The sequence below is a fragment of the Coffea arabica genome, chromosome 8c (genome assembly GCF_036785885.1).
Source record: "Coffea arabica cultivar ET-39 chromosome 8c, Coffea Arabica ET-39 HiFi, whole genome shotgun sequence".
Classification (NCBI taxonomy): domain Eukaryota; kingdom Viridiplantae; phylum Streptophyta; class Magnoliopsida; order Gentianales; family Rubiaceae; genus Coffea; species Coffea arabica.
Window position 1 is genome coordinate 14,801,395 of NC_092325.1, and position 20,297 is coordinate 14,821,691.

General features: G+C 38.5%; 1 protein-coding gene and 1 long non-coding RNA gene across 2 annotated transcripts; both read right to left on the reverse strand.

Moving 5' to 3' along the window:
- Positions 1-5,265: 5,265 nt before the first annotated feature.
- On the reverse strand, positions 5,266-6,853 carry LOC140013185 (uncharacterized). Its single transcript, XR_011820253.1, has 2 exons — positions 6,328-6,853; positions 5,266-5,952 (listed from the first exon to the last, which is right to left on the reverse strand). It is a non-coding gene; the product is annotated as an uncharacterized lncRNA (long non-coding RNA).
- Positions 6,854-9,785: 2,932 nt separating this feature from the next.
- On the reverse strand, positions 9,786-17,185 carry LOC113713967 (uncharacterized). The gene is made up of 5 exons (XM_072062668.1): positions 13,584-17,185; positions 11,506-13,277; positions 10,764-11,451; positions 10,322-10,676; positions 9,786-10,213 (listed from the first exon to the last, which is right to left on the reverse strand). The coding sequence occupies exons 1-5, from the start codon at positions 17,090-17,092 to the stop codon at positions 9,797-9,799; spliced, it is 6,741 nt and encodes a 2,246-aa protein (XP_071918769.1). The 5' UTR covers positions 17,093-17,185; the 3' UTR covers positions 9,786-9,796.
- Between the last annotated feature and the right edge of the window lie 3,112 nt (positions 17,186-20,297).

Consider the following 20,297-nt stretch of genomic DNA (forward strand, 5'->3'; position numbering starts at 1 on the left):
TTATATACCATTAGAGTTAGCTCTTGGATTAGATATGAAAGGAAGTAAAGGTGTTGGATTGAAGTTTATGCATATATGAACCTGCGTGTTTACTTATCCTTTTACAAAAAAAGCATTTTTAAAAATATACGTTTACTCAAACGCAGTTCTTAACTCGAAACTTTGAGAGAATTTTTGAAGCATCCTCCATGTATAAGTTATTATATTATATATATGTTTTAATATCCACGCATTGACTTTTATGATTAATCTTCTTAAACGTATTTTAGGAATTTGAAATATGTATTGATAATTGTGGCAAAAACATTATTTGAAGTTTCTTTCTAAGAAAATTTAGTTTCGGACCATGAAGAAAAGTTTGTACCTTTAACCTTAATTTTGAAATTTTGAATCGCATTCTGCCATATATATATATCCAAAATACATTAAAACCCTCGATTATATCTCGCATGTTATGATTGACTTGATTTGGATAAAATTTGGTTGGTCGTTTGGGACGAAAGAAACCAGGTCATTACTAAAAGTGTTGATTTTGAAAATTGAATGCCAGTAAATGGTTTTGGACAAATTGAGTTCGAAAATTTTGGTAAGCTTAGTCTTCTATTGAAAATATATCCTTCTATTCGAGTTTTGAACTACAAGATTGACTCATTTAACTAGAGTTTTAATTGACTCTGGAGTCAACTATTCTTGTGTAAACCCTAGTTTCATGAACGGTATAAATAAAGTGTGACCGCTTGCCCTATGACCTAGGGGTTAGGACTCCTACGGGAGATCAGTGTTTAATTGATAGTACAAATTATAGAAAGATTGATTTTTTTGCAGATCTAGTGGATCTAGCAGATAAGGGGTATGATGTGATGTTAGGGATGGATTGGCTAGCTAGATGTGAAGAGTAAGCTGGCATCGTCTACTCTTGTATCAGGAATCCAAGCTACAAAATCTATGCATACAGAAGCATGAGGATATTTAGCTTTTCTTGTAAATATACCCGAGGATAAGATGAAATTGGAAAACGTACTAGTGGTGAAAGATCTATTAGGAGAGCAATGTACACTTTATTTAAGAGAGGATTCATTAGAGAGAGTGAATCCCGTGGAGGGCGCATGTACTCTTTGTTAAGAAAAGATGGAAGTTTAAAGCTATGCGTGGACTTTCGAGAGTTGAATGAGGGGTCCATTAAGAATAAATACCTTTTTGCCTCACATAAATGAATTGTTTGACCAATTATAAGGAGCTAGGGTGTTTTCTAAGTTGGATCTGAGACAAGACTATTATTAGTGAAGGATCTTAGAAGGAGTTATACCTAATATTGCTTTTACTTCAAGACGTGGCTATTTTGAGTTTGTAGCCATGTCTTTTGGGTTGACTAGTACACCGGTAGTTTTCATAAACTTGATGTACTGAGTTTTAAGCTCTATTTGGATTGATGGTGGCGGTGTTCATAGATGATATATTGGTGTATTCTAAGTCTCGAGAGAAGCAAGAACGACACTTGAGGATAATTTTGTAAACCTTGAGAGAGCATTAACTTTTGTTAAGATCAATAAGTATGAGTTTTGATTGGAAGACGTAGAACCTGATGAGAATTGTCTTAGGAAGAAATGTCGGTAAAGCGTTTAGATCGAAAAGTGAAGGAATTAAGATGCAAACAAATTCTCCTAGTGAAGGTTTGATGGATAGATCATGGAATGGAGAAAGTGATTTGGGAAGTAGAAGAGGAGATTTGAAAGAAGTACCCAGAATTGTTCCTAAATCAAAGTATGAATTTCGAAGACGAAATTCTATTAAGGGGAGAAGGATGTGAGGATCAGAAATTTTAATTTTTCTTACTTTTATTTTATATTATTTTACTGGCTTGTTTAATTAATTATTCATCCGTTTTCTCCGAATAATTCATTTCAACCATTTTAAATCCATTTTCATAGAACAATGTCTTACTTATATTTTTAAAACTTCCCGTCAGTAAATTTATTAATTTTTTGTGACTCGTTTAGTAAGGAATAGCGAATACACATTTTTTGAGGCAATATTCGATCCGAGAGTGCAATAATCTTGGAAAATTAAGGATGATCAATAGTAAACTAAGAAAAGTTAATTGAGGGATTAGATGTGAGTGAGTTAATATTAAGCTTTTAGCATGCGCACGTCGATAATTTCCCAAAAGTCGCGCCGGTACGACTAATTGGAGATTTGAGGATTTAATACTGACTTGTAAGTATGAGTAATTACAGTGCTAGAGGAATGACCTTCGAGGATGTGAGAACCCGAAAATTTTCACATTTTCTAGGCATTATTTTATTTTTTCCAACATTTTTATACTTTCCTTTAAAATATTAAAGTTTCTATGCATTTTTATAAGCAAGTACAGTTTTGAATCATTTTCCTAGTATAAGTTAGTGTACGTTAAATTTGAATCGCATTATAGACGTGGGACCCGATAGTGCGATAAAATTTTGGTGATTAAATGATTTTTGTGCTAAGTGTTATTATTTTACAAGGTGCTAGGAGATGATTGGAGATTAGCTAGATGGATTAACCATTGGGGGAAAGAAGATAAGCTTTAAACATTAAAAGAGCCAAGTGCCATGCCTTCATTGGATGTTAGACTTTTGACCAAGATTATTTCACATTCCTAAAACAAATTTTGACCCAAAATTTCTTCATTTTCTCACCTTCTTGGCCGACCCTCTTGATGAGAAAAACAAGGAGAGAAACTTCAATTTCCACTTCACTTGCTAGCTTGAATCTTGAGTTGTAGCCAACCAAAATTGAAACTATACCATACAAGTGCTTTTTAAGGAAGGTTGAAGGAGTTGGTAGAGTGATTGTGGGAGGAAAGATACTAAGCTACCATTTGTCTTGAGTTTCCAAGCTATTTTGCCAAGAACTTCCTCTTTACTTCAATTAATTGTTAATTAGTGGCTTATAGTGTGAGAACCCTCACTTTAAAAGTCAATTTTTCTAAACTACATGCCTTACTCTAAGAATGAAACCACGGATTATAAGCCCTAGCATTGTATCCCCTATGTGTTATCGTATACACTAAGAAATTAAAACGTTTTTCTTGAGTTAGTTGTAACTATTTCACCACTTATAATATACCCTTGCATAGCATTCTACATGTATTAAAACAATTTCCATGCATTACATTTCATATCCTTACTTTTAGCTAAAACAATTTTGTTGAGTTTTTTTTTTTCCACCACTTACATTGAACCAAGTGCCTTACCCTAGGATTTAAATTACTTATTCTATGCCCTTACAATATATTTTCTATATGTTATAGTAATTTCCATGTATAACATTCCATTTCATTGTAATTGAAGAAAAATATTTTCTTGAGTTTGTTTAAATTAATGCACCACTTGAAATTGACCAAGTGTTCTTTTCTTAAGTAGTAGAGATTTTTGTGTGAGATTAGAGTTGTTAAACAATTATTGGTACATTTGGAAAGTTAAGAGAACCATTAGTCAAAGATTAAGAAAGTCTAGGTTACTAATGGAGCCATGTGGCAAAACCCTAGTGTCGCGCCCCATTTTTCGCGATGGAAAAGAAAAATAAAGTGTGAGGTTTATAAAAGATATGATTTTATTTTTAAACAAGTTAAAAGGGACCTAGAATGGGACTTAAAAAGAATGCGACAATTTGGGTCCAAAATTTAGTCTAAAAGGGTTTTTAAGAAAAAACAGGAGTCGCCACTTGGTATGGAGTTTTGGTGTACCAAGTCACCCAAAAAATAAAGTAAAACAAAATAAAACCCTTTTTGACAACTCCAGGTCTTTGAAAACAAGAGAAAATGGATTCGGGAGTCACGGTTGAAGAAAGGGAAGGCAAAGATTCGATTAACTCAAATCTAAGGCACCCTTTCAACCTAGTCTAAGCTAGTTGCGAGGTTTAGTCAAAATTTTCCTAATCTAACCCTTAATTTATCACATTTGGATGTTTTCTATATGAATGCAAATCTAAAAAATATCGCAAGGGACAACATGTTCATTCAAGGGTTTAATTGAACCAATCGCATTAATTGCGAAGGTCAAAATAAATCCTCGAAGGTGTCACAAGGATGCAAATGATGAAAAAGAAAAGAAAATAAAAGAAAAGAAATTAAATTATATACATATATATAAGTGATCAAAGAAAAAGGGAATGCAACATAAAGGGTACGGGAGGCAAAAAAATTCGTGACATAATTTTCTTATACATGGATTAATAGGGTATTTAAACTAGAAAGTTATAATCACCCATTTCCCATGTTTGAAAAATAATTATCCTAACATGAACAAGCAAATGAACTAGCTTAAATGGGATGCAATTCTAAATGACATGATTAGCACCTATAGCGGGTAGGGGATAATAAAATAGGGAATATCATGCAAATGAGAAAAGATCCTAAAAATGAAAATATGCATGAAAATGTGGTGAATAGCATACAATGATGAATCTAGCGCAAGATGACCTAAAGGGTCTAGCGTTGGACTAGCCCATTTCTAAAAATCCTTGCTAGCGTTGGACTAGCAAGTAAGCGGAGGGAGAAACCACAACTAGCGTTGGACTAGTGTGGTGACGTCATGCATTAACAATTCATAGCGAAACAAATAAAACATAAATTAAAACAAATAAACACATAAGAGCACGTAGCACATAACACGTAAACATAATATCTAGATGCTAAAATCCTAAGAAAAGCGGACAAAACACATAACACATAAGCCACATAAACACGCAACCTATCTATTACATCGGGGGCGCCTAACTACAATCTAGAAGGGAAAAATATAATAAAACAAATCTAATTATCCTATCTATTACATTTTTGAGGTATTTAAATGCCTCTTGAATCATTATAAAAATTAACTAAAACATATATAAGAAAATTTGAATGAATATTTAAATCAAGTAAATAAAGCATATAAAAATATATAAACACATAGGAACAAATAGGAGCACATAAGAGCACGTAATTGACATTGAAATAATAAAATAGGGGTACCTCCCATTTGAAGTGGTGACTAAATGGAGTCAAATTGTCCTATTTATACTCACAATGAACAAAAGAATCATGGCACCACTTTAATTGAAAATAATAATAATGTTAAAATACTAAATTCACATTAACATGTCAAACGCAAAGAAATTTAAGAACATCTAAAAATTGCAAGTTGAATATGTTCAAAAATAACATAATTAGTTATTAAAGAAAAGAAACAATCATAATAAAGAGAGTCAAAATTCATCAGGGACTGAATTGCAAAGATTGAAAACTTTTAGGGACAGAAGTTATATTTTTCCAAAGTTTAAGGGTCAAAATTAAATGAAAGATAAAATTCAAGGACCAAAGTGCAATTAAATTAAGTACCTAAGTGAAAGGAATTTAAAATATTCTGGGCCGAAGTGAACTACTCCAGAGATCAGGGGCTAAAGTGCAAAATTTGATTTCTGATTGGGGAGAAAAAGGCCATTGGGCCATTATTTATTTCTTTGGGCCGAAAACTACCTAAGCCCAACCGAAAATCCATAGAAACGAGCAGGCCAGCCCGTCATTTTATCACTCAAACCCGACCCAGAAATGCATGGGCTCCAGCCTCCTAGCCCATCCGAAACCCAAAAGAAAAAATAAACCAAAGCCCATTTCCAAAACCCAACCAAAACTAACTCCTGGCCCAACCGAAGAAAAAACATTAGCCCAAACCGTTTTCTTTCTTTTCTTTTCTTTCTTTTTTTTTTTTCTTCTTCTTCTTTCTTTTCTTTCTTCCCCGTTCGTTCCGTCTCTTCTTCTTCCCAGGCGAGCTGAAGCTTCAGCTGGCGGCCATGGTGGTCGCCGGTGGCGCCGCCGCCGCCGACCGCTACCGCCGGTGACCTCTCCGGTTACCAAAAATCCTCAAAATACACCCCCTCACTCGATTTTTCGCGTAGGTTCCATTTCCGGAGTTAGTTTTTACAAAAGATGATCTGAAAGTGGCCAAAAAGTCAAAATACAGTCCAGTTTTTATTTTTTAAAACACCCAAATCTTTCACCAAAAATCATAAAAAATATATTACAATACTCCTTATAACCTCTATAATACAACTATGATTTTAACTAACCAGAAAACAATAACAAAAGACTACATTAAGGCAAAACAGTCCCTAAAAATCTTTTTTGGCATTTTTTCAAACAATTAATATGCATTCACAGACATCATTTCCTTTTCCTTCATCTAGTTCATGCCATTTCCCAATTTTCAGCAATGCAACAACAACAATACGAGGCAGCCAGCAGAAATGAGAGAAAACTAAACAATGAAGCATTGATTTAATGTGCTAGACAAAAACTAAAAAAAATACCTCAATGTAGGTGTGTGTGAGGTTGAGATGGAACCGAGAGGAGTTGGGGAAGATTTTTTTTTTCTGTTCTGTTTGTTTCCTCCGCCCAAGTCCGAGAGAGGGAGAGTGAGGGGTCAGGCTGCAAAATTCCGAGAGCTTCCCTTCCTCCTCTCTCGTGCGTTTCTTTTTTTCTGCCTCTGCCAAGTGAGTCCAGAGGGATTGGAGTGCTTTTTTTTTCTTTTTGTGGCTTGTCTTTTTGGTCTCCTGAAACTAGAGAGAGCCGAGGGATGTCTTTTTGGGGGAGGAAGAGTGGAGTGTTTTTGTGTGAGTTGGCCTGTCCGATTTTTCAGAGAGAGCCGAGTGAGGAAATTTTTGTAGCCAAAGTAGCTTTTTTTGTCTGTTTTCTCCTCTGCAAAATGTTGAGTGTTGGCAGAGCCGAAAGAGTACATATTTTGAGCCCCAAAGCGCCGTTCCCCCTTTTTTTGTCAGTCCCCCGAGAATCAGGAGAGAACCAAGGGATTTTGTCAAATGGGTTTAGTTGTGTTTGTTTTTTTTTTTTTTTTTTTTTCAAATCATGGCTTCTCTCTCTCTCTCTTTTTTTTTTTTAATCTGCAAAAATGAGACAAAAACATACTTAAAAATGCAAGAAAATAAATTGCTCATCAAATAGAAAATATTCGAAAAAACACAAAATTTGACAAAAATTTGGTGTCTACAGCTTGCCCCTCTTTGTCTAGAGTTTCAAAGAAACTCAAGACAAAGACGTAGACACCAAATTGCTTACCTGTCTCTTCTAACCGCACCTGAGCTAAAATAAAGAAAAGCAACACTTGGCTGAAATTAGTGAACAAAAGATGTAATGAAATTGCAAAACATGTGACCGAACTCATGTAGAGTTGCCTACGTATCCCACCATGGGAATCAGGTCAAACGTAGTTCGAATGCAAGTGAACCACAATGAAACAAGTGCATTGACCAACTGCGATCTTTGCAAAGTTGAAAAAGTTTGAGCTTCTTAGAACTTCTAAACATGAAACACAAAATGAATGAGAAAGCACAATTATTAACTAAAACAGTCAAGAAAGGTAACTTATCATAACTAGAAAAAGATACGCGGAGGGACGCGGTTACGCTCCAAGAAGGGGGATAGAAGGGTGCGCGGTGGACGCTGAGACTCACCAACAGGAAAATTAAATTTGTATTTTTGAAAAAGATGCGCGGAGGGACGCGATTACGCTCCAACAGGAAATTAAATTAAATTGTCAAGAAGGGGGATAGAAGGGTGCGCGGTGGACGCTGAGACTTACCAACAGAAATTTAAGTTGTCAAGAAGGGGAGGTAGAAGGGTGCGCGGTGGACGCTGAGACTCACCAACAGTAAATTAAATTTGTCTTTTAGAAAAAGATGCGCGGAGGGACGCGATTACGCTCCAACAAGAAATTAAATTGTCAAGAAGGGGAGGGCGCGCGGTGGACGCTAGAAGGGATGCGCGGAGGGACGCGCGGTGGACGCTGGACGCTGAGACTCACCAACAGCAAATTAAATTTGTCTTTTAGAAAAAGATGCGCGGAGGGACGCGATTACGCTCCAACAGGAAATTAAATTGTCAAGAAAGGGATAGAAGGGCGCGCGGTGGACGCTGAGACTCACCAACAGCAAATTAAATTTGTCTTTTAGAAAAAGATGCGCGGAGGGACGCGATTACGCTCCAACAAGAAATTAAATTGTCAAGAAGGGGAGATAGAAGGGTGCGTGGTGGACGCTGAGACTCACCAACAGAAATTTAAATATGATCTTCTGATTTGAATTTTTTTTTTTTTTTTAAACAGGTTGGTGGGATTGACCCGAGCCCAATTAAACACTGAAAGAAATGAAAATGCAAGTTCAATACCATCAAACTGAAAGATTAAAATGCATGTTGCTCAAGTAGTAATAAACCAAGAAAACTTACTTGGCGGACTTGCAACTCTTTTGATTTTTCAAACTTTAAAAGGAAGGGAATAATGATGATTTTTTTTTTTTTCGGAAATGTATAGCAACACTTGGAGCTCAGTCCTTTTACCGTTTGCCTCAGTGTGAATCATGTTTAATTAAGCCAGTATTGTGTCACATAATTTCCTGCAAAAAAGGAAGAAACGAAACAGTGGTAATGAAAATACTGCCGCCACCATGTGATCCCTTCGCCTTGAGAACCATGTAAACATGAGTTTCAGTATCGCCAAATCGCTCCCTTAGGTTCGGTCGGTAATCCCCTTCAAAATCCTTGCAACTGTTGAATGTCAACTGACAGTACTTTATTATCACAGGACTTTCGATTTCATGACTTCCGTGGGATAAATTATAAGGGATTGTCTTTTGAATAAGACCCAAAGAATGAGAAACATTAAACAATTAATTAAAAATAAAAAAAAGTATTATGCAATAATGCTAATGTAAAATAAGTAATGATACAGAATAAATAAATTGCAAATAGAATAGTAAAACAAAATTGTTGAATTTTTGAATACAGACCCAAGGATCAAAATTTGGATTCGTATTTAGAGGATGGTCTTTGATGAGGAAAAATGTTCCATCTGACCCTTTCGTAGTCATCCATTTTGGAATTCATTGTCGGCAAAAGAACAACAGTATAAACGAGACCCAAATCAACATAGTCACCAGCTTTCAGACCTCAACATCTTCTTCTCTGCCGCTGATTCTCTTGTACTCCAAAACCCTACCTCAGCGCCCTTTCGGGTTTTCACTAAGGTTACTCCCACCCTTTTCATTTTTCAAATTTTTTTCCTTTTCTTGATGTTTTTGTTTTTGTTTCTTTTTTTTTTCTCTTTTTTTTTTTTTTTTTTTTTAGAATTTTAGAAGGTGCCCTTTCAGGTTTTCACCCAGAGACATAGACAAGACAAGTTTAATCCCAACTGTATCATTGCAGTCATACTCTGATAATGAGTAGCATCAGTGAGACAATCTTCTCTGACATGTTTCAGAAAAGTTTGTATTTACATCATTTGCTAGTTGAAATTTTTTTTTTTTCTTCAAAGTACTGCAAAAGACGAAATTCGGCAATTTTGGTTCTTGTGATTAGGATCGGATAGAGTAGCAAAGGAAAGGTTAAGGCTTGAAAGGCTTGACAGCGGATCATATGATGGGTTTGCAATCATTTGAGATAGCATTCTTTCAAAACTTACCCCGATCTAGGGTGAGAAAGAGATAAAATTTGCCCCAGTTTAATTCTGACAGAATCTCTATTTTCTCTCTCTTTTTTTTTATTTTCTTCTTTTTTTTTCTTTTTTTTATTTTCTTTTTTTCTCTTTTTTTAAGAAACGAATTGCCCCAGTATGGGGTTAGTGATCTTAAGGGACAACCAAGCGAAAAGGAAAATGGTTATGAAAAGTCAAAAGGAAAGAAGAAAAATTAGGGGTAGAATATCGAAATGGAAAAATGAGAGGAAGTATGCCTGAAATCCGTCTCTTGCAGTGTTTTTTTTTTTTTTTTTTCAAATGAAAAACTTTTTGCACATGTCTGCATTGATTGGTTGGGGAAAAACTTGACCGTCCATTTCCATAAGAATAAGCGCTCCTCCGGATAGCACTTTTTTAATAATGAATGGTCCTTGCCAATTGGGAGCAAACTTCCCTTTAGCCTCATCTTGCATTGGAAGAATCCGTTTCAAAACCTTATCTCCAACTTCAAATAAGCGGGGCTTGACTTTTTTGTTGTAAGCCCGAGCCATTCGTTGCTGATAACATTGTCCATGACACACGGCATTCAACCTCTTTTCATCAATCAGAGACAACTGCTCCTGACGTTCTCTGACCCATTCAGCTTCTTCTATCTGAGCTTCCATCAGAATGCGCAAGGAAGGAATTTCAACTTCTGCAGGCAGGACTGCTTCCATTCCATACATAAGAGAGTAAGGAGTTGCACCAGTAGAAGTTCTGATGGTAGTTCTGTAGGCCATCAATGCGTAAGGCAGCTTCTCATGCCAATCCCGGTGTGCTTCAGTCATCTTACGAATGATCTTTTTCAAGTTCTTATTTGCGGCTTCGACGGCTCCATTCATTTGAGGCCTATAAATGGCAGAATTTCGATGTCTGATCTTGAACTGTTCACATAATCCATCCACCATATCGTTGTTGAGGTTTTTAGCATTATCAGTGATCAACGTCTCTGGTACCCCAAAACGACAGATGATATTATTTCTTAAGAAATCCGACACCACCTTCTTAGTCACATGCTTATAGGACGCGGCCTCAACCCACTTGGTGAAATATTCAATCGCCACTAAAATGAATCGATGCCCATTTGAAGCAGGAGGATCAATAATTCCGATCACATCCATTCCCCAGATCGAACATGGCCATGGAGCAGTCATACTATGCAATTCTGTAGGAGGAGCACGTATAACATCACCATGCATTTGACACTTAACACACTTTCTAACAAAATCTACACAGTCATGCTCCATGGTAAGCCAAAAATATCCTGTTCTCATGATCTTCTTAGCCAGTAGATGCCCATTCATGTGTGGCCCACAAACCCCACTATGCACTTCTTTCATCATATAATCGGCTTCCTCTTCATTGATGCATCTCAAAAGGCCCAAATCAGATGTTTTCTTATACAGCACTTCTCCATTCAAGAAAAATCTTGCTGACATCCTGCGTAAGAAACTTTTTGCAACAGAATCAGTATCAGGAGGGTAAGATCCCGTTTTCATGAATTCCTTAATATCCTTGTACCAGGAGCGACTATCAGTGACCCTTTCTGTAACCAGACAATGCGCTGGCCTATTCTGAAGTTGGATATGTATAGGTTCAATCACCAGCTCATCTGGATGTTGGATCATCGAAGACAGAGTAGCTAAAGCATCAGCAAAGGCATTACGAGTGCGGGGAATATGTCTGAGTTCCAAATTCCTGAATTTGCTAGCCAAACTAAGCAAGTTACAATGATACAACATAATTTTTGAATCCCGAGTTACCCACTGTTTAAGCGTCTGGTGCACAAGTAAATCAGAATCACTGAATGCTATCAGTTCTTTGATCTCCATGTCCAATGCCATTTTCAATCCAAAAATACAAGCTTCATACTCAGCCATGTTGTTAGTACACGGAAACTGTAATTTGGCAGTAGCAGGATAATGTTTCCCTTCAGGCGACACTAAAACTGCTCCAATTCCAGCTCCAAAAGAGTTTGATGCACCATCGAAAAATAACCTCCATCCAGGATGCTGCTCACTCATGTTCTCAACTGCTCCAACGAATAGAATTTCTTCATCAGGAAAGTAGGTATGCAATGGTTGGTAATCATCATCTCTTGGATTTTCTGCCAAATGATCTGCTATAACTTGACCCTTGACTGCCTTTTGTGTTGTGAAGACAATATCGAATTCGGAAAGGATCATTTGCCACTTAGCCATACGTCCCGTGGGCATCGACTTTTCCAACAGGTATTTCAGAGGATCGGAACGGGAAATCAGGTAAGTGGTATAACCGAGCAAATAATGTCTCAACTTCTGAGCTGCCCATGCTAAAGCACAACAACTTCTCTCAAGAAAAGAATAGTTGGCCTCATATGCTGTAAATTTCTTACTCAGATAGTAGATGGCTTGTTCCTTTCTCCCAGACTCGTCGTGCTGTCCCAGAACGCATCCAACAGCCTCATCAAGAACAGACAAATACATAATCAGAGGTCTCCCTGGCTGAGGTGGCACTAAGACCGGAGGATTTAACAAATAATTCTTGATCTTATCAAAAGCCTGCTGACAATCTTCATTCCAATCCATTGGCGCATTCTTTTTCAACAATTTGAATAAAGGCTCACAGGTAGAGGTTAACTGTGCAATGAATCGGCCAATGAAATTGATCTTTCCAAGAAAACTTTTCACATCTTTTTGACTTTTCGGAATGGGCATATCTCGAATTGCTTTTATTTTCGCAGGATCTATCTCTATACCCTTTTTGCTGACAATAAAACCCAATAACTTACCAGCCAGAGCTCCAAAAGCACATTTTGCAGGGTTCAACTTCAAATTATACTTCCTCAACCTTTCAAACAGTTTCTTTAAATCAACCAGATGGTCCTCAACCTTCTTGGATTTAATTATGATATCATCCACATAGACTTCCATCTCTTTGTGAATCATGTCATGGAACAAGGTAGTCATGGTCCTTTGATAAGTGGCTCCAGCATTCTTCAACCCGAAAGGCATCACTCTATAACAAAAAGTTCCCCATGGGGTGATAAAAGAGGTTTTCTCTCTGTCTTCTTCTGCCATTAAAATTTGATGATACCCAGCAAAACAATCACCAAAAGATTCAATTTCGTGTCCAGCAGTATTGTCCAAAAGAATATGAATGTTTGGCAAAGGAAAATCGTCTTTCGGACTGGCCTTATTCAGATCTCTGTAATCAACACATACTCGCACCTCCCCAGATTTCTTAGGCACTGGCACAGGATTCGACAACCAGATGGGATAATGAGACACCATGATTATCTTAGCATTGAGCTGCTTCACAATTTGTTCCTTTATTTGGAGACTCATTTCTGGTTTGAATTTACGTGGCTTCTGCTTTACAGGTAAAAAATTTGGATCGGTTGGCAACCTGTGAACCACTATGTCTGTAGAGATCCCTGGCATATCATCGTATGACCATGCGAACACATCTTGAAAAAACATTAAGAATTCAATCATTTCCTCCTTTTGTTTCCTATTCAAATGAATGCTGACTTTAACTTCTTTAACCTCCGTCTTAGTGCCAATATTGATGATTTCTGTTTCTTCTAAGTTGGGTTTGGGTTTCTCTTCATACTGTTTTAAATCCCTTGAAATAGACTCAAATTCTTCCTCGGTATCGCTCTCGCTTTGAATTTCAGATTGCATGATTTCAAGCTCATGAGAGATATCGAGATTGCAGCCATCGAATTCCAAAATGGTGACATCCAAAGGGTCAAAGGATTTTATTTGTGGCCATCTGAAAATAGAATAGAACATAAGTAATAAACAAATAGCAAATACTGGAGAAGCCTTTCATTTCATTAAGTTCAAAATGTATCGAGACTTCACAAAAAGATAGATATACAGACATGATTGCTATTTGAAGACATATTTAACTCAAACCTTTATTTTCATTTCAGCAATTTTCTTGAACAAAGCAAGTTATATTAACTGAAACAAGAATAAAGGTTTAAAAGATGAAAGCAATTTCTTTTAACAAAAGATCCAGACTACTGTCCTATCTGGATGTGATCTAGACAAAAGACAATCCCCTTAAATTTACCGAAATTCCCTTCGAGAGGGAAGATAATCAGCAGTCCAGTTCTGAATAGCTCCTTCGGTAATTGGCAAAAATTCTGCATTCTCTGATGGCTCCTCCTCACAAGTAGCCCCGACAAATAGCTGAGACAGGTCCACTTCAATCTCCTCCACAGGATTCTTCGTTTCAGGCATAATCACCTCCGATGGACGAGGAAAAATGTGATATAGCGGAGGGATATATAAGGCAGTTTGCTTGCCCTTCTTTTCGGCTTGTTTCCGAGCTTGCATTTCCTTTCTATCCTTAGCAGTTGGATGAAATCCCAGTCCAAATGTATCCTTCTGCGTCGGGATCTCTATTGGCTCCAAAATTCCTTGCAATTCCCTCCCAAGACCTTTTCCTATTTCGTATCCGCCTCGGATCATCTCCCTAGCCATCATAATACTGGCCTCTGGCAAATTTGATTGAGTGAACGACTTATCCCTAGATGCCCATCCTACAGAGACTATGTCAGCAACATGATGAGATGAAATTGGAGTCCCTTTTCTGTCTTCACCTTTGAATTTTGCATCAATGATCATGGTACAGTCATCCTCAGCAAATACAGTAATGAGCTGATCATTCACAATAAATCTCAACATTTGATGCAGAGAAGATGGCACTGAATTGGAAGCATGTATCCAAGGTCTTCCAAGTAAAATGTTGTAAACACTGGAGAAATCCATGACTTGGCAAGTAACTTGGAATTGAGCAGGGCCTATCTCCAATACGAGATCTGCTTCACCCATAGATTCCCTCCTTGAACCATCAAATCCTCGAACCACAGTTGCAGATGGACGGAGTTTAATATCAAAAAATCCAAGCTTGGTGAGAGTGTTCCATGGACAGATATTCAACGCTGACCCATTATCCACTAAAACCCTCGGCAACAGCTTTCCATTGCAACGGACCGATATATACAAAGCTCTGTTATGCCCGATCCCTTCTGCAGTCAGATCATCATCGGAGAAGGTAATATAATTAGCAGCAAGTACATTCCCCACAATGTTAGAAAATTTATCCACCGGAATATCTTTAGGGACTTGAGCTTCGTTCAGAATTTTGAGCAATGCTTCTCTGTGCAGCTCGGAAGTCAAGAGAAGATTCAGAAAAGAAATCTGAGCAGGCATCCTATCCAACTGCTCCACTATTTTGTACTCGCTTCTTTTCAGCATTTTCAGAAAATCTACAGCTTCATTTTCAGACACACGAGGCTTGGGTGTCGGAGATTTAACTTTGGCCCTGGATTGAACATCAATATCGGAGTTTCCCACAATTTTCCCAGATCTAGTAATAGTAGATATATCTTCCTTCAAACAATCTTTACCCCCAATTAACAGACTGGGCTCCTCGTAGTTCCATGGTACCTCTTGCAAGTTATTGACAGGCATTTGCTCTGGAAATTCGAGAATGGCAGGCTCTGATATATCCCATTCAAAAGAAGGAAGATCCAAAATAAAAGGAACCTCAGAATTGTCAACCTCGGAGGGCCCTCCTTCTACCATAAACGGCTCCTCTTTCTCAAACACAAAAGATTTTAATTTTTCCTCAGTACTATCCTTAGTTATGGACTCTTTAACAGACAGTAGTTTCCTCATCTCCGCATGGTCAGTCTCCATCACGCCAAATACTTCAGTTTCATCTACAATGTACTGACTGGGGTCGACAAAATCTTCATCAGCGATGATAACCCCCACAGTGCTCCCATGCTCAGGAAGAGGATTCTTACTAACATTCGGTCCCTGCTCTCCCTTTCTTCTGAGAAGGATGTCTCCAGAGTCAATCATGTCCTGAATTTTATGTTTTAAAGCCCAACAATTGCCAGTGGTATGACCTGGACTTCCAGAATGATAAGCACAGATTACATGCGGATCATAACCGGCAGGAGGACCTCTAGGATAGATTTTGGGAGGAACAGTGCCAATTTTTCCAGCTGCTTTTAATTGCTCATACAACTGATCAATAGGTCGGCCCAAGTTGGTGAAGGTTCGAAATTGCCTCTGAGTTTGAATTCCACTGGTTTGCAAAGGATTTTGAGAAGGGTTATTGTTTTGCAGGGTTGGTCTGGAATGGTAAATGGGACGAGAGTGATTTTGAAAAACAGGTTGTGGAGTTGGAGGTAAGGGCGAGGTATTCAAATGATTTGGTCGAGAATGATGGAATTGGGTAGTGGTGTGGTAGACTGGTTGAGGATTGGTGTAATACGGGTAAGGAAAAGAATAGGTGGGATGGTTTCTGGGTCTGAAAGACGGGCCCTGATCCCATATAAAAGCAGTTTCTCCTTCTTTCTTCTTGAATGGGGGTTTTTTCCCATTGTTGCTTTGATTTTGTAGAGCATCTAATTGCAACTTTAATGCAGACACATTAACAATCTTTCCTGCTTTGACAAATTCATCATACTCCTCCAATTTGTTAATGATAGCAGCAAATGGACTTCCAGTCATGCGAAAGATCTCTTCAAAATAGGGTGGATCGTGAGCCTTGATGAAAGTACGAACAATCTCCTCCTCAGTCATAGGAGGCTCCACTTTGGCAGCTAACTTTCTCCACCGTTTTGCGTAGGTCTTGTGATCTTCCGACGGCTTTCTTTTCGTACCCTCCAGTGTGGTTCGTGTTGGTGCCAACTCACAGTTAAATTCATACTGCTTCACAAAAGCAGTTGATAGATCCAACCAGGTTTTGACCTCTTCAGACTTCAAATTTGAATACCAATCTAGAGCATCTCCCTCCAAACTTTCCGGAAATAGACGCATAGGCAAACTCTCATCATCCACAGGTTTACCTAACTTGTTGGCAAACATTTTGAGGTGCGTCTTAGGATTTCCAGTTCCATCATACTTGCTAAATTTAGGGGTTTTGAATCCCAACGGTAGCTGAATATCTGGGAAAAGACATAATTCATCGTAGTCCAAACCACCATGCCTGCTCAACCCTTGATTCTTTCTCATAAAATCATCGAATCGGTCCAACCTTCTTAACAAATCTTTATCAATGGGTGTAGGTTGTTCTTCCATCGCCGCCTTCCCTTGAGATCCAGTATCCAGTACAAAAGGCTCTGCAGTATGGTGGTGGGGTCCCTGAGGGTTGGGGGGAATGTTCAGATTGGTTTGTGGATGGGTTTGAGGGATTTGACTACTGGTTGGGTTCACCAATACATAATTCGGATGCATATAGGAAAAGTCTGAATTTAGTCGGGTGAAGGTATTTTCAAGTGGGTTAGCGCAAGGAGGAAAGAAAGGTGTTTGGGTATTGGATGTATGGGGTGGTTGATAGTCTTGTGCAGGTGGGTGATTATCGATAGGTTCTTGGTCGTTTGGGACCCCACCACCATTGTTGCTAGCGACCAGCTGATCAATTACACGCCTTTGTGCGGCCATTTCAGCACTTAACTCATTGAACTTGCCAAGTACCTCATTTAACTGAGCTCCCAATGCTGTGAAGTCCGGTGATGTAACCATAGCAGATCTTTCCGAAGCTTCAGGCGCTGAACTCATGTTTACAGACTGTCTCAAGGCTCTACTTCGGGATCTGGTGATGATGGGGCTTCTTTGGATAGCAATTGTGAAAAATACCTGATAGGGGGGAAAAGAAACTCATTTAGGGTTGGACTTTCTGTCAAATTGCTGTGATTTATTCAAGAAAAAGAAAAAAGAAAGAAAAGAAAAGAAACATGAGTTAGTAGATATCTAAATAATTCGGATGCATGTCCTATGGGGGAGCCCTTTTCTGCCAAGGGTAGGCCTAACATGATGCAACACCTTCGAAGTGAGACCTGTTTATCAAACCTGTGTTTCGAAAAATAACTTTGCAACAGATAAGGATCATTTCATTGATGGATTTCAAAATATCATACATCATCTACATCATTTCTCGAAGTTGATTTCGTACAAGATCATTAAACTTTTTCAATCTATCTATCACAGCATCTTTTGGCTCTCTGGAATAAGGATTCTGCATGCGTTCAGTTTGATCATACAACCTGCCACACTTTCTCTTCAATTCCTGGTGTCTTTCTTGCATTTCTTCACACAGTCTTTTATTCTTCTCTGCTAGACCCTTATTCACTTTCACAGATTGTCTTAATTGTGCATTTTCTGTGTCTTTCGCCTCAATGATTGCCATTAGTTTCTTGACTTCCTCGGACTGTTCCATCAATGGTCGCCCAGCACCAGATTCTCTGAGCCACTCCTCGTATTGAGGGGTAACCAAAGCCATTTGTTTAAGTTGCGGAACATAAGCGATATCCTCATCATCGGACAGTGTTTCCCAAGCTTCGACAATTGATACTTTCATCGGAATTTTGTCTGGACAGATCCCCTTGCCAAAACTGATGGTGAAATCGGTCAAGTCAGGTGTGAGTGGTACTCCTTGAATGCGTCCTAACTGTCTGAGAAACCTTTTCGGAGTGTATGCCATGATGCCTTGAGTTCCCAATAACGGTATCAAATCTGATGACTTGGCGCGCAGAACAGGGTTAAAACAGTCGGTCCAGTCTAGTACCCATCTAATCTTTTGATCTGACAATACCCTCAAAAAGTCCAGCCATTCCGATGCACTTCTTGGCAAATTACTTTGGTCAACTCTCTTATGATGGGTAGAGATCCAATTATACCCAATCAATGGTAGACCATCAAGAGCAGGCAACTGTCTTCGAAAATGTTCCATGGCCCATATATGCAAAATTCGATTTGATCCATAAAAGAACTTTGACCCCCTTTGGCAGTTGGTGCACGCAACAAAAATGTCAGCTAACACAATCGGTACTATAGAGGCTTGTCGATCCTTAATTCCAAAAAACAAGTCAGACAGGAGTTTAGTGATTTTGAAACCAATTTTCTTATCTTTTCTAGGAAACAAATAAATCCCCGCCATCACAAGTCCATACACCAGCGGCCTCTTACATTCCCATGTTACCTTAGATGTAAATGAAAAATCCTTCGAATACTTATCAAACCCGTCTTTCATTGCGAATCTGTCAAACAAAAATTTTACATCTATGCTCTGATCTGATCCTCGCACTACAGACTCTTTTAGTCCAGTAAAATGACAGAATTCAACCTTGCCAGAAGCAATCGGAAATATCACTGCTGTACCCTTTACTGACAAATTCAGAAGACCGGCTACCTCTTCAATGGTCGGAGTCAACTCCTTGCTTCCTATCCGAAATGTTGAACCATCGGGATCCCACAATTGAATTAAAGCTTCTACCAAATATCCATCTGACTCAATGTCTTTGAAATCCCCAATTGGTCCAAGGTAGGAGGCGACCTGATTGATCTCACTAAATGAAAGAAGCCCTGGCCATCTTCGAACCTCCATTGGAACTGTTAACAGCTGACTGATTTGTTGAGGCCTGTCCATCTAAAGCATGTAATGTAGATTAAATACCTTACCTACAGGCCTCACTTCTCCAGTTTTACAAGGATTTAAACATGAATATCCCACAGAGGGTTAGTTACCCAGGGACAACAAGGTTATTATATTCCTAAAATGGGATTCCCTAAACGGCATTCCCTCTAGGGTTAATGCATGATGCCAATTTATCAAAGCGACTAAATATGCATTATACAAATGAAACATGACCTAAAAGAATCCCCTTTTGTATGCCGGGGTGAGCCTAAAATGAAATGTATTCATGCTGTAAATGCGAAACATTGAATTTAAACGTGTCATATCACATAGGGTAGGCTCTTAGAGAGTACCATGCCAGGACTCTTATTTTCTAGGGCTTATGAATGCAATGGAGACAAAAACCAAGAAAAGTTAGTTCAATCAGACAAATACACAACACATTGTAGCAAAACAATACAAAGAGAGAAAGCAATAAAAGGAAAAGAGGGGTTGGATCCCTCCCCTCGTGAATAGTGTCACTAATAGGGTAAGACAGATTCTACCTTAGGTAAACTATCATGGATGCATGAGGTATCGGCTCACTAATGCATCTAGACTCGATAGGTTTTAGGTCCCCGAGCCTTCAGACTTGGAAACCAAAGGTCATCAACCCCGAGGTTCTTTGTCGGTGGCTCGAGCGATTCCCCAGACATTGCTACGCGCACGTCGTGCCACGGCCACATGTCCAAGTGAATCTATCAAAAATCCTCAATCTTCGACTAAAAGCTAAAGGTCATCAACCCAAAGCTTAAAATGGAAGATTGAGTGACCCCTCGGATCATGCTACGCACACGTCGTGTCGCGATCACACGTCCAAGTGGGTCGCCTAATCCTAACAGGGAAGAGTGGCGTGACAAGCCACTAAAAGAAAAATAAATGAGGGACAAAAGATAAAACGTATGCACGTATGCTAGTGCTTGGTTTGGAGGGGAAGGATCGAGAACCAATGCGAGGCTCTAGGGTAATATTCCCCACCCCCCAAATGCAAAGCGCGAAACAAAAGTAAATAAATAAATCATTCATCACATACACGTAAGACGAGGAACAATTACGAGTGTGAAATGCAAAACATCCTAAAAAAGAAAAATGCAACCTAAAACATCCAAATATGATAAATATAAGGGTTAAAGAGAGAAAAGACGACTAAACCAAGTGCTTGGACTCTCTAACGTCCCCAGTGGAGTCGCCAAGTTGTCGCGCCCCATTTTTCGCGATGGAAAAGAAAAATAAAGTGTGAGGTTTATAAAAGATATGATTTTATTTTTAAACAAGTTAAAAGGGACCTAGAATGGGACTTAAAAAGAATGC